General features: G+C 49.5%; 1 protein-coding gene across 1 annotated transcript in view; it reads left to right on the forward strand.

Moving 5' to 3' along the window:
- reln (reelin) overlaps positions 1-13,312 on the forward strand; it is a 104,281-nt gene that overhangs the window by 15,430 nt on the left and 75,539 nt on the right. Inside the window, 1 exon segment of the mRNA XM_084477669.1 lies at positions 3,164-3,271. Within this exon segment, the coding sequence (XP_084333795.1) occupies positions 3,164-3,271 (108 nt within the window).

The raw sequence follows: 13,312 nt of genomic DNA on the forward strand, positions 1-13,312 counted from the left end.
AAATCTAACAATGTTGTAGTATCAAATGTGTACAGTATGACTCTGGGAAGCTGGGATTGTGAGTTTAGCCCTTTACAGCTCATTGGATAGACAAATATGCATTGTATCCTATTCTGATATGATTGTGTCAATGCAATATGTATATGATATATTCACAGTAGTGTATTACAATATGGCAACAGTCTTCATACTATATGTACCACCTAATTGCAACTTTAAAAAAGGAAGCTATTTCTAAACAATTTTATACATTGGAATATGTAACATGGCCTCATGAAGCCAAAACATTGATCACACCAGTGTTTAATTGATGCTCTCTAAGAGATATTCATATGATAGCTGGGTTTACTGTTTGGTGGAAAAAATCAGTTTGGAGAAGAATTTGTGGAGTTTTGACAAAATGAAATTAAGTTTAGGTTTGTGTTTAGAGTTTAAGGGTATGTCGCAGTAAAATGGGCAGATTTTTTCTGTGACATTTAGTAGTGGATATGTTTCTTAAGTTTGACAGCAACGTAATTACAGTGCAGCATCCCATTACATTTTTCGCTGTTTTTAAAGACACAACTTGGAAGCCGTCTTTTTATGTGCATTGCCTGTATTTAAGTCTTCACTACACTTTGACTCCCATTGTGTCAAGTGATGTGCTTAAGAATTAATTGAAGGTTTTGAAAAACTTGACTCTGTTTGCATGTGCACACACAGCCACACACACACACACACACACACACACACACACACACACACACACACAGATGGGATAATTGCATCTGAGTTGATCTGATTGGCCAATCTGTTGGGTGCGATCCACCATTAGTGGGGGGGAAGGGGGTGGGTGGGTGAGATGGGGCCGGTTGATGTGTTAGAGGCTTGTTTAAATTATTGAGATCTTTCATCTGTATTGATCCACGCAGCACGGCCCTCTGTGGAGCTCTATACCCCCGACCCCCTCGCTGTGCCTCCACCTTCTAACCCCACCCCTCCATCCTCCTCCACCACCCTCTCTGCATCAAACACAGCCCAGGGCAGGTGCACAACTTCCATGGGGTCGAAACTGATATAAAACGAGAGAGAGAGAGAGAGAGAGAGAGAGAGAGAGAGAGAGAGAGAGAGAGAGGAGAGAGAGAGAGAGAGAGAGAGAGAGAGAGAGAGAGAGAGAGAGAGAGAGAGAGAGAGAGAGAGAGAGAGAGAGAGAGAGAGAGAGAGAGAGAGAGAGAGAGAGAGAGAGAGAGAGAGATGGTTGGACGAAGACAGACAAAGAGTCAGTTGCAAGCATAAAAAAAATGCATGCTTCAGGGTGTGTGTGTGTGTTCATGTGGACGTGTGTGTGTGCGCTGGTGTGCACACATCATTGTTGGATGAGGTCAGTGGGAGTGTAGAAATTACAGTATTGTATGTATGGAGGGATGGTATAGCCTCCGGTTTAGTGCATTCAGTCGGTCCATTAATCCATTACATACCGCATCACACCTTGGCCCCAGCTCAATGCATCATGTGTGAGCACTGAAAATGGGTTTCACCACACGCACGAGAACGGATATGTGGAATAGACAAGGCATGCTCTGCAGCAAATGTGTGCGCATGCCGTGCGTGTATATAATAAGAATTTGTGAATTAGCGTAAGGGCTTCGTAAGGGCTAATTATAAGGGCTAAGTATAATACAAATTTCCTTATCCGCCAGCCCTATTTTGTATGTGTATATGTATATTATGTTTAATGTGTAAAGAAACTCCATCTCTCATGTATCACAATGGGTATTTTTAGTTTGCAATTTGCCCATGTTTATATGTGACTATACATATGCAGCTCACTGCAATTCTGTTCGATCTGCTTAAGCAATAGTCAAGAAACAACACACACACACACACACACACAGACAAAGAATCCTCTGTGCAACATGCACACTCTGAGTCATGCAGACAGAACTGGACTGACCACAACAACAATAACAAAATCAACAACAACTTTGTCTAGGAGCAACCCAGACAGACAAAGATGCAGACAGACATACAGGCCACAGAGGAGTCTGCACTGCCCTCGGCCCTCACTCCTCAGAAGACCCCAGACTTGAGGAATACACGCCCTCAGACCAGAAGGAAAGGTCTTAAATACAACAACACATACGGCCCGCTCCGTCGAGATACGGCCCGGTCCAAACCTCCACAGCGTCGGGCGCATATATCTCCACCAGATCCCGCATTTTTTTATTTCTCCCCGTCTACTCTTAAAACAATGGGATCTCAAGAGAACCACTCCTTCCTGTTTGGCCTCAAACGCTTTGGATGATCCCTGCGTGTTCACAAGACCGCTGGCGGGAGGGAGCAGAAGCACTCTGCTGATGCTGCAGACACGCAGACCTCGGTTCAGACTTCTTCCCCCCTTGTGCCACATGATCTGTCTGGCTGGAGGCCGGCCAGCTGCGGAGATCTTTCCCCTCCACCGGATGGAGAGCAGCGTTCTCCTGTGTTGCCGGTCCCATCGTTCAGGGCCTTTGTTTACCGGATCGATACGGTCGCTCCCGGGTGCAGTGAGCTATGGAGCCCTGCCCCTGGATCAGTCACCCGGGGGGGGGGGCCCCCTGTATGTCTGGTTTACACTCTGATGGAGTAGCGGGCGCTGTCGGGCTACCGGAGCTGCAGCCAATTAGCTCATTAATCAGCTCCGTTAGGGCGGCATGGCCGGGTTCGAACAACCTGATTTTTCTGATGTTTTTTTTCTTTTGGACACATGAATCTGTTCGTCAGCCACACACACGCGCACACACACACACACACACACACACACACACAGCTGAGTCTCTCCTCTCTCAACTCTCAACCTTGTACCTGCCGGTCAGAGCTCGTTAGCACCTGCGCTCTGTGCTCATTAGCAGCACAGTTTGCTACAGTGATGCGGTGCAGTGTGTGGATGGAATACGCTAGCTGTCAAGTTCATGTACCTCACACTGACTCATTAACTCGCCAGACCATCCCTCCCGGGTGGAGGCCAACCAGCAGCTGTTCATCTGCGCTATCGCCTCAGACATCCTTCAATCGATACATTGATCCAGATCGGATCATGAGATCATCCCGTTCAACATTATGATGTATTATAACACGATATCGACTGAGAAGGGCTTGTATTCGTTCTAATTTGTGTGTGTGTGTCTCTCTGCTCTCTCGTCAGTGACCATCTCGACCAGCACCGTGTTCGATGGCCTGCTGGTGACCGGGCTCTACACCTCCACACCAGTGCAGTCGGCTCCCATACCTGCCCCGGCGGCCTTTGGCTTCAGTAAGTCACCAGTGCACTCACACTCTTCCACACTCATGGGCTTTCTCATTGCTCATCGTTGTTTTGTGTGACATGTTTTGGTTGATCCCAAAGAATGTTAAAAGTGGATTGTTGTTGACCAGAACAGATTTGGCATGAAAGGCCATGATAAATGGCCTGGCATAATGTAGCAATGTAGACTTGAGAGGGGGAGAGACACAGGGAGACACAGATAGGGAGATGGAGAGCCAGAGAGTGGGATAGGGAGGGAAAGGGAGAGACAGAGGGGGAAACAGAGAGACACAGACAGGGACAGGAAGAGACACACAGAGAGAGGGAGACCAGAGGGAGATCAGTCATGGATATTATGAAATTAAACCAAGCATAACTTGCCATGGCCCTAGAACAAGAAACCCTACGAGGTAAACACACAAAACCACAATAGGCGTGGTAAAGAATAGTAATATGATAACGTAATAAATAGCAACAACTCCAGCTGGGTCACATTCAAGGTCATTAACCAGTACAAGAAAAATTGAATTCTAGACTGTTCATTAATTTTTTTATATATATAGAAACACAGTTCCTTGTTTCTAGACTGGAGATGTGTGTGGACAGAACCTCGGTGCAAGGGGTGGGCTGGGGTTGGGGTGGATGAGGGTCTCTGGGCTGAAGGATCAGTCATGCAGAACTCCCATACGGACCGGGACAGTCTGTGTGGGACAGGGCCAGCAAACGAGTGCACCCTGAATAACCCTATGCTGTTGTTGTTGTCCACCACAGCTTTTGACTAAGGACATTTTTGTTGGACTTTATTATTGGTAACCAATGATTCACAATGTGTGTACCCCGATCCACAAATATTTGATACTTCGTAAAATGATATCCACATGGCTAATTCTAGATCAACAAATACCCCCTTTTTCTTTTGGTTGTTTTTTCTTGTATAATTATATTCATACTCACTTTCAGAACATAATTTTACATGTGAACTAGGCTATACACATTTGTGGATCTCGTAGACTTTTGTCCAATGTGTACCATTGCTGTTCTGTACAATAAAAAACTCTGTAAAATGTGGATTTGTACATAGCATACACCTGTAGATGGCAATATACATATCAAAGGAAGTGAGTTACAACCCACAGAAGCCACAAGTATATCGTACTTGTGCTTTGTAAAATGATATCCAAACTCTTATCCAAACAGAAATAAAATGCTGCTAGCAATGGCTATTTTAAATGTGTGTTTCATTGCTTTATTTTACAAATGAAGACAAAAAAACAACTTTTAGGTTGACTGTTTATTCAGTAGTTTATAGAATAGTACATATTTATTGTTGAAGCTAGAAACCTACAGGCTAGTAAAAATACGTATTTCACATTAAGGAAAAACGTGTTCATAATCTTGTTTTATTTTCCATGTGTAATATGTGAGAAGCTATTGGCTTCCTCAGAACTATTACGACAACGTGGATCATGGATTTGTGGATTAGGGTGCATTGAATCATCTTCTGTGGTTTGCAGAAATTAAAGTCCTATAAAAACGTCCATATTTGTCAGCCGGATGAAAAGCATTCAAGATATGATGACATCACCTTTGTGCTTTCGCTATCATTCATTACATTTGAGCGAGAAGCATGTGCTAATGGGAAGCTTTGTTTGTGTGTGTGTGTGTGTGTGTGTGTGTGTGTGTACGTGCATGTGTGTGTGTGTGTGTGTGTGTGTGTGTGAGTGTGTGTGTATATGTGTGAGTGTGTGTGTGTGTGTGTGTGTCTGTGCGTGTATGTGCGTGCACGCGCGCGCGTGTGTGTCTATGCGTGCGTGTGTGTGTTGGACTCACAGTGCGTTTCCGTTTATATGAGTTGGCTGGGCCCGTGACTATGGGCAGCCGGGCGTCACCCCCACAGTCTCCCCTTTCTGTCCTCCCTGCCAGCGTCCCGCTCAGTAGGGAGGCCCCACTCTGCCAGGCCCCTCACCGGGCCCTTAAGCGCAGGGCTTTCTGCACTCTGATTCCCTTTCGTCTCCTTCATGTACATACGATTCTTTACGGGACCTTCAGTCTACCGCTCAGACGCCTACCCTAACCCTAACCTCATAGACACTCTCACAAGAGGGGAAACTAAATGTTATGTCACTTGCGATTGGCTACGCGCTTAACCCCCCCCAGAGCACCAGAACCAGAACCAGAACCTTGGTCCAATTCTTTTTTCTTCACCCTCGCGTTCGCTCCACTCGTGAATGGAGTCGGATTGGTTCTGGATGACTCCTGCATGGTCACTAAGCTCCTCTGTAGCATAAACAAGATTCCAGGGGTCGCCGCGGTAACTGCCGAGCCACGGGGTTGATGAAACACTGGGCTGTGAGGCTGTGGGGCCGTCTCGGGCGTCTCCGTTGTTATGACAAACACTTAGGGAAAAACCGTAGGACCACAGCGAGGCCACTGGGAAAAGGGAAAACTATGTATAACCATAACAAGGGCCGCACGGTTCTCATCGCAGCGGGAGACTCGCTTAGGGTGGACACATATCCGCACAATAAAACAACACACCAACACACTTGGAGAAATGAAAACACAACCGCATGCATGCAAACGTCGAAACACCCGATCCAGATGTGAATCACTGTCAGAGTGGGGACGTTTTGGAGGACATGTGCTGGGCAGATGTTTCAGTGGCTGTTGTGCGAAAGTGGAAGGAATGGAAGCTCTCCACAGGATTGTGTACACACACACAGTCACACACACACACACAAACGCACACATACTCACACACACACACGCGCGCACACGCACACACACACGCAGGCGAATGTGGAATCAGATAGGATTGTCTGGAGGTGGTCAATATATGTTGACATTTAACATGAGAAGATTAATATAGACTTAAATCCGGGCAGAGCACAACCTCCATCTGGATAACTACATGGCCATGCTGAGTTAATCCATCGATAACGCGGGGGCAGATGAAAAGACAGGGGGAAGAGGGTGTGCGAGAGTGAAAGGCGCGATAACACACGGGAGTGTTGGTGAGAGATGGAGAGGCTGGTGTCTTTTAGAGAGAGTGAGACAGAGAGAGAGAGAGAGAGAGAGAGAGAGAGACAGAGAGGGGCCATGTGTCTCGTGGTCGGTGCGGTCAGGCCTACGACTGCTGTCAGACAAGGCGACTGCACACACGCCCGCCACAAGAGACCTAGAGATCAGCCCATGGCATCCCAGAAACGCTCAGCGCGGCACAACAGGGACACCCAAACACATGCACACACTTGTCTCACACAAACACACACACACGCACACACACACACACACACACACACACACACACACACACACACACAGTGTGCATACTTTTATGAGTATGTAAGGAGTGTACCGCAACATTCATTTTATCATCCCATCAGCCTTTGCCCTGGGGCTTTCGGGTTTCTGCAACAAGCCGATACAAAGATTTAAGTGTGCAGAGACACAAATACACTCAATTCAGCACTGGGTGTGTGTGTGTGTGTGTGTGTGTGTGCGTGCGTGCGTGCGTGAGGGAGACAGGGATGAGTGTAGCGGTGGGCATTTATTGGCATCTAGTAAGTTTGAAAAACAGTACCCTCTCTGCCGCACAACATCCGTAATAAAAGCAGAAGGCTTTGAAAGGCCAACGCTAAACCGCTGCCTCACACATAACCGCCCACTCTTCAAATTAGCCGGCGTATGATGGAGCCCAAGGTGCCATTGAGGGTAGACTGAAGAATTTGAGGTTTATTTATGTATTTACATGCGTCCAGCACATCCCGGGCTAGCTGCGATCAAGCTATCGCCTGGATGGGCTTTTAATGCAAATCCAAAAAGCTTGGGGGATCCCCACTTTTAGCTGGTGGGTGGCTAACCACGATGCCTTGCGGTCCCGTAACGGCGAAAGCTATGGCTACGCCGACTCGCTCGGATTAAAAGAATGTTATTTTTGGGAGCCAAGGCCCAATTGAGTGGGCAAGAAGCGAGGCAGAGCATGTTTACCGGAGTCTGTGGTTCTAATGGGCTGTTGAGAGACCTTTTGCTCAGCAGATGTGAGCCACTCAGACCTGCTGCTGCTCTGAGCGCCTGTATGGAGGGGATCTCTTGCTGTATCTAAATTATGCCGGTCAGTTTGAAGGTCCCTTCTTGGGATTAGCACTGGAGCACTTGAACTGATTTACCTCTGTGATACCTTATGTGACTGTTTTACCCATTTGTGTTTGTGTGTATGTGATGTCTGAAACTGTGTAACGGAAGCCCACTTTTAAACTGCAAAACAAGTTTACCTACGGGTACAAATAAAGTAACCTGAACCTGAACCTGGACCTGATGCCTGAGGTGGGTAGAGAAGTCAGGACAGGTCTGACTTCTCTGACTCAACTTGGCTACAACGCACGATTGAGGTAAAGGGAGGAGGCTGAGCCGTATCGGGTATTGTGCCTTCGTGTTTGGAAGGGTAGCATTGGCTCATGAAGACCCTTTGACATGTATATTCGTTGCGTTATGTGAGTGTTTCTGGGAGTTTGACGTGAGAGAGAGAGAGAGGGTGTGAGAGGGGGACACACCCGAACAGCGTCTGAACTGTTTCAGCTGCACGAGAGAACCCCCAGTGTCTTGCGGGCTTTCCCTCTTTGAGAAAATGGCCCTTTCTGTTGTTCCCCTCCAAGTCTTTTAGGGAGTACACCACTTCTCCAACCGTCCTCCATAACGAAATCCACAAAGCCCAAGAAGGAGGGGGAGCGTGGATTTATGTCCGTTATCATCCGCCTGATTCATTCATTCAGTGTTTAGTTTGGGTTCACATGAGAGCCCCCGCTCCAAGTTGTTTGCACGGCGTGGCGGTAAAGCAGTGATATAGTGGACCCCACAGGCTGGCGGCGGCCTTATGAAGTCTGATTTACAGAGGCGCGGTAATGAAAGCAAAATGTTTCCCATCACGCGATTATCCGCTCATGCAGGAAGACAGGGGAGGAATTTCTGTCCAAACGCGTCTGGCTAGCCTATAATTTAGGTGATGAAGCGCCCGAGAAGACAACGTGGAGGAGAAGGAGAAGGGTGGCGCGAAAATGGAAACAGAGTGAGTGGGGGGGGGGGGGGGGGCTGCAAATGCAAATCTGGCGAGAGACCGGGCCCTGTGATGAGTTGGGAGATTAAAGGAAGAGGGGAGTGGAGAGAGGCGAGAGAGTGATGGCGGGAGTGAGGAGTGAGTGGGGGGGGATGGATAAAGGGAGAATAATGGCGAGTAGGGAAGCAGTGGTGGAGGGACGGGAGTGAAACCCAAGTGATTAAAGCGGGAGGGGGAGTGAACGGGGACGGGACGCTGGTGTTCCATCACTTTCTCCCCCCCCGTTGCCCCTCTGCTGACGGGGATCTGTGTCGCCGGCGTGCGTCCACTGACACCGGCGGGACGGTGTCGTTGATGGATGGCCCGTTTGCAAAGCGGTGGTGTTTATTTTGTGGATCATTTGCATATTTGTATGCAATTTCCGTCGCTTGGCAGTTGACTCACTTGTAAGGGCCGCCCTTCCTCCCCCTCCTCCTCGGCCATTTTGCGAGCGACGGATCTGGGCGTCTGACAAAAAGGGCGGGCTCATGACGGATGGATTCCGCGCTCGCGCTCATGTACGGAGCGATTAGACACACAACCCGCCGTCGCACCTTGACCTGTGGAGGAGGTGGAGCTTGAGAACGGAAGGCCTCGGAGATAGGCAATCACAGCACACACACAGACACACACACACACACACACACACACACAATCATCTATTTCTGAGCTGAAGGTCGGCTGTCACAGCAGGGGGTCCTTCTGCCACTCGGCCAGATTGAATCAGCCGATGAGATATGACAGCGCATCATGTTGGTATTTACAGAGAACTGACAGGTGTTCCCCCACCCCGCAGAAAAAAAAGGAATGAATAAATGAAATCCATTTTTCTTTTCTCCTAACCTGCTTTTCAAACACGGGTAAGGGTCCCAGGAGGGCAAAGGGCTAATAACTCCTGAGCACCACGCCTCTGCAGCCTCCTCCACCAATGGGGACGCAGAGACAGGCATGAGAGACGAGGAGCAGAGCGGGGGTTAGGGTAGAGACGGGCTGGGGGAGAGGGGGGGAAAGGGGGGGGGGGGGGGCAGAGGAAAAGGGGTTCCCATGGGGAGAGAGGCTGTCAATCCCTGGGAGACTTCAAACGCAGCGCGGCCCTCTGATCAGCCTGCTCTCTGCTCGCTGCTGACAGCTCCCTGACTGCGCCGCTTAGACCACTTCACATGCACACATACACACGCGTGCACACACACACACACACACACACACACATACATACACACGCGTGTGCACACACACACACACACACACACACACACACATGTACACACCGACACACACACACAAAGGCACACAGTCAGAGGCACACACATGCACGCACGCAGACATATACAGACACATGCATGCACACAGACAGAGGCGCACAAACAAACACAGGTGCACACAAACAGGTGCACACGCTGACACACACACACTCACACACGTCCATGCACAAAAAAGTACCACACATAAAAGTACCAGCTTGCTCGCATTACAGCTCAAACACACCGCTACACACATACACTGACACATACCTCACACACACGCAGCACCCGCTCGCTTGCATTTAAGCTCACACACTCACACTCACAAGACTTATCCTCCCGTAACGCAACGCATTCATATTCCAGAGACATACACGAGCTCACGCTGAGACCCGCGGAGGATGCTCATCTGCCACGCGAGCACTTCAACATGCCTTATTTATAATAATAATAACCTTGGAAACTGACGGAGTTTGCCTCTTTTGATGTCAACCGGGGAAGCTCACACACCAAACTGTTGGTGACTGTGAGCTCCGAACAGACTGTGTTGAGGTGGTGGTGGTGGTGGTGGTGGTGGTGGTGGTGGTGGTGGTGGCGGCGGCGGCGGCGGTGGTGGTGCAGAATAAGAAGGTGATGGGGTTGTTTATGAAGCTGTTCATTACTGCGATCCAGAGCCATAACTCCTCCTGAATCCTGCACAGCACAGGGCTGGGTGGGTCCAGGGGATGCCACAGAGCCATCTCCCCTCCCTGGCGCTGAATCATTCATTGATGCCCGAGATGGGATGAGCTGTGGGCCGCTGTCAGGGTTATGTGTGGCAGGTTTGATTTCTGCTCTTTGCAGCAGAGAGGCAGTCACAACAGCTCAGCCCGACTTGTCGTAAATCACTGCGATTTGGAGGTGAGAGATGAGGAGGTGGAAAGTTCAGTGCAAACACTCCCCCTCTCTCTACCCCTCTAACTTTTCCCATTCAACAACTTCAGCAGCCACCTGCTTACAGGTGGTTGGACATCTGGGGGCTCTTAAAAGTTCTGCAGACCATTGGGGTGCTGATGTATCACGCCTCTTGCACACTACCTCCGTCAACGGACGCATCTCATTGACTTTGCATGGGGCGCCCTCGAAATGCATTGTGGGTCCGTCCGTCAAGTCGGCTCCATGACTGGCGTCAAAAGTTGAGAAATGTTAAACTTTTCGGGAAGCGACAGGTCCGTCAGCCAATCAGATCGCGGTTATGAAAATACACTAGTGTGCCACTACTTGGACAATGTGTCTTTGTGATACAACCCGCCGTGGAAATGTCAAAAAGCCGTCCCGCAGCGGGGGATTTAAGAATGGATTTAATGGATTTAAGAATTGGCCGATTGCTGTGGTACACGTACAGGGGCAACACTGTCCTTGCGACTACGGGATCCATTTAGCAATAACAACAACAAGCAGGAAGACGCAGGAAAAAGCCGGCTTTATAACGCCTGGTGCAAGGAGAGCGCAAGGAGAGTGTTGCCCCTGTACGTGTACAGCGATTCAATTGGCGGCAGGCTGCGTCCACAAAGACTACTCCCCCATACGTCAGACACGCCCCCGCCCGTCCGTCGACTGACGGAGGTAGTGTGAACGAGGCGTCACACGCAGTACAGCGATGTAAGCTCCTCCGCACATGCGTGTATCCTTCAAAGAATTCACAGAGCATAGCATGTTATACAATATTTATAGCTTCGGCCGACCCCCAGCAGCCCGCTGGTCCGTGCATTAGCTTTCCCTCCCAGAGGTCGTGCCTTCCAGGTGTGGTGGTGGGGAAAGGTGCGGGCCTGTGCTGTTACTGCTGCTTAGGGACTCAGCGTGGCTGCTCCAAACGTATACTAGCCGTCTTGAAATACATAGTCCTCCAATTGAACTCCAAGCCAACAAACTCTGAACACGCACACACACACACTGCAGGGGATGTAGGGGCATCCAAAGGAGTGTGTGTTTGTGTGTGTCGTCTCTGTGTCTATGCACAGTGCCTTCCTGTATCCCCTTTATGAGTCTGTGAAGGTGCATGCATCTTTGATAATACGTGTGTGTGCACTTGCCATGAATATGTATAGAAAATAACCGTGCCCCTGTCCGTGCATATTTTGTGTGTGTGTGTGTGTGTGTGTGTGTGTGTGTGTGTGTGTGTGTGTGTGTGTGTGTGTGTGTGTGTGTGTGTGTGTGTGTGTGTGTGTGTGTGTGTGTGTGTGTGTGTGTGTGTGTGTGGAGGATGCCGTGACTGCATGTGCATTTGTGCATGTGCTCTTATTTATGCACGTCATTATTCGGTCTATATTCTGCATCTCTGTGTTTTTCGAAAAGCGAGGGAAGGGAGAGAGAGATCAGGGAGTGGGGAGCGAGATGGAGAGAGCTGCAGAGAAGGGGAATGGAATATGTGGCTGGTGTTGTTTCCATGTGAGCCGCGCGTAGCGTAGGCTGTTCCCTTCCATGTGTGGTCTCTCTCGCTTGCGCTCTCTCTCTCTCTCTCTCTCTCTCTCTCTCTCTCTCTCTCTCTCTCTCTCTCTCTCTTCTCTCTCTCTCTCTCTCTCTCTCTCTCTCTCTCTCTCTCTTTCTCTCCGGAGCGGAGCGCTGTTATTTTCTGCCATGCAAAGGTTTTGGTCGCATGCCAGGGAGTGCAGCAGGGTTGGTATCGGGGGGTGGGTTGGGGGGGATGCAGAAGTAAAGCAAAAAAAAAGCTTTGACTGAAAGACGGCTGACACATTTCTGAAAACAGCTTGCTTGCATCATCTCAACACAGAGGCAAACCGACTTTGAACTTGCTTACTTGTGTGGCCCTTGTGATATAAAAAAAAAAAAATCGCAACACAGTATTTGCAATCTATACCTCGGGATGCACCTTGCGAGTGTGTGTGGGCTTTGGTTGGGGGAAGCAACAGAAAGAGTGTGTTGTTTTTTTTGGTCTTCTCCACAGAGTGCATGGCATCTACACACTGCACTCTGCGCTCTATTCATTTTTAAATTTGTAATAGAAGCACACTGTTGGAGTGCTCACGGTGGATCTGTGCAGAGAGAGGGAAAAAACCGAACAACGGCTCCATCTGCATCTCCCTGTAGACCACCGGGCTGAATCCGGCCCTTCACATGCTAAAAAATAACCTCAAACCATCAGGAATGAGTGCCTCCGTTCCAAAAGGCTGCTCTGTGTGAGCAGCTCACCCGAATCTTTTCTGACCCATATTTTGTTGTGTGTGAGAGAGAGAGAGAGAGAGAGAGAGAGAGAGAGAGAGAGAGAGAGAGAAAGAAAGAAAGAGTGAGAAAGAAAGAGAGAGAGAGAGCTGGACGAAGAGAGAGAGAGAGAGAATGTCTGGCTGACCTTCGCGTCGTTGCGGGCCCTCCTTCGGAGAGACGGGCTGTTGCCGTGATTAGTTCACAGCCTCGCAGCCCAGCTCTGTCAGAGCGGGCGCGGCTCCAACCTCCAAACCCCCCTCGCCAGCACACGGCGCACGGAGCACAAACACACACACGCTACATGCTACACGCTGCACGAGAGGCGCCGGCCCAGTTCGGCCACCGCCGCCCCTCACCTGTCAACGCAGGGCACGGAATATCATGTGTGTGATCGTCAACATGTGTGTCAGGGCCAGGCCTCGGAGAGAGAGAGAGAGAGAGAGAGCGAGGGCGAGAGAGGGAGAGAGAGAGCGAGGGCGAGAGACGGACTACGCAGCGTGCTTCCTTGTTTGTTTC

This window comes from Micromesistius poutassou (assembly GCF_964030765.1).
Source record: "Micromesistius poutassou genome assembly, chromosome: 13".
NCBI lineage: Eukaryota > Metazoa > Chordata > Actinopteri > Gadiformes > Gadidae > Micromesistius > Micromesistius poutassou.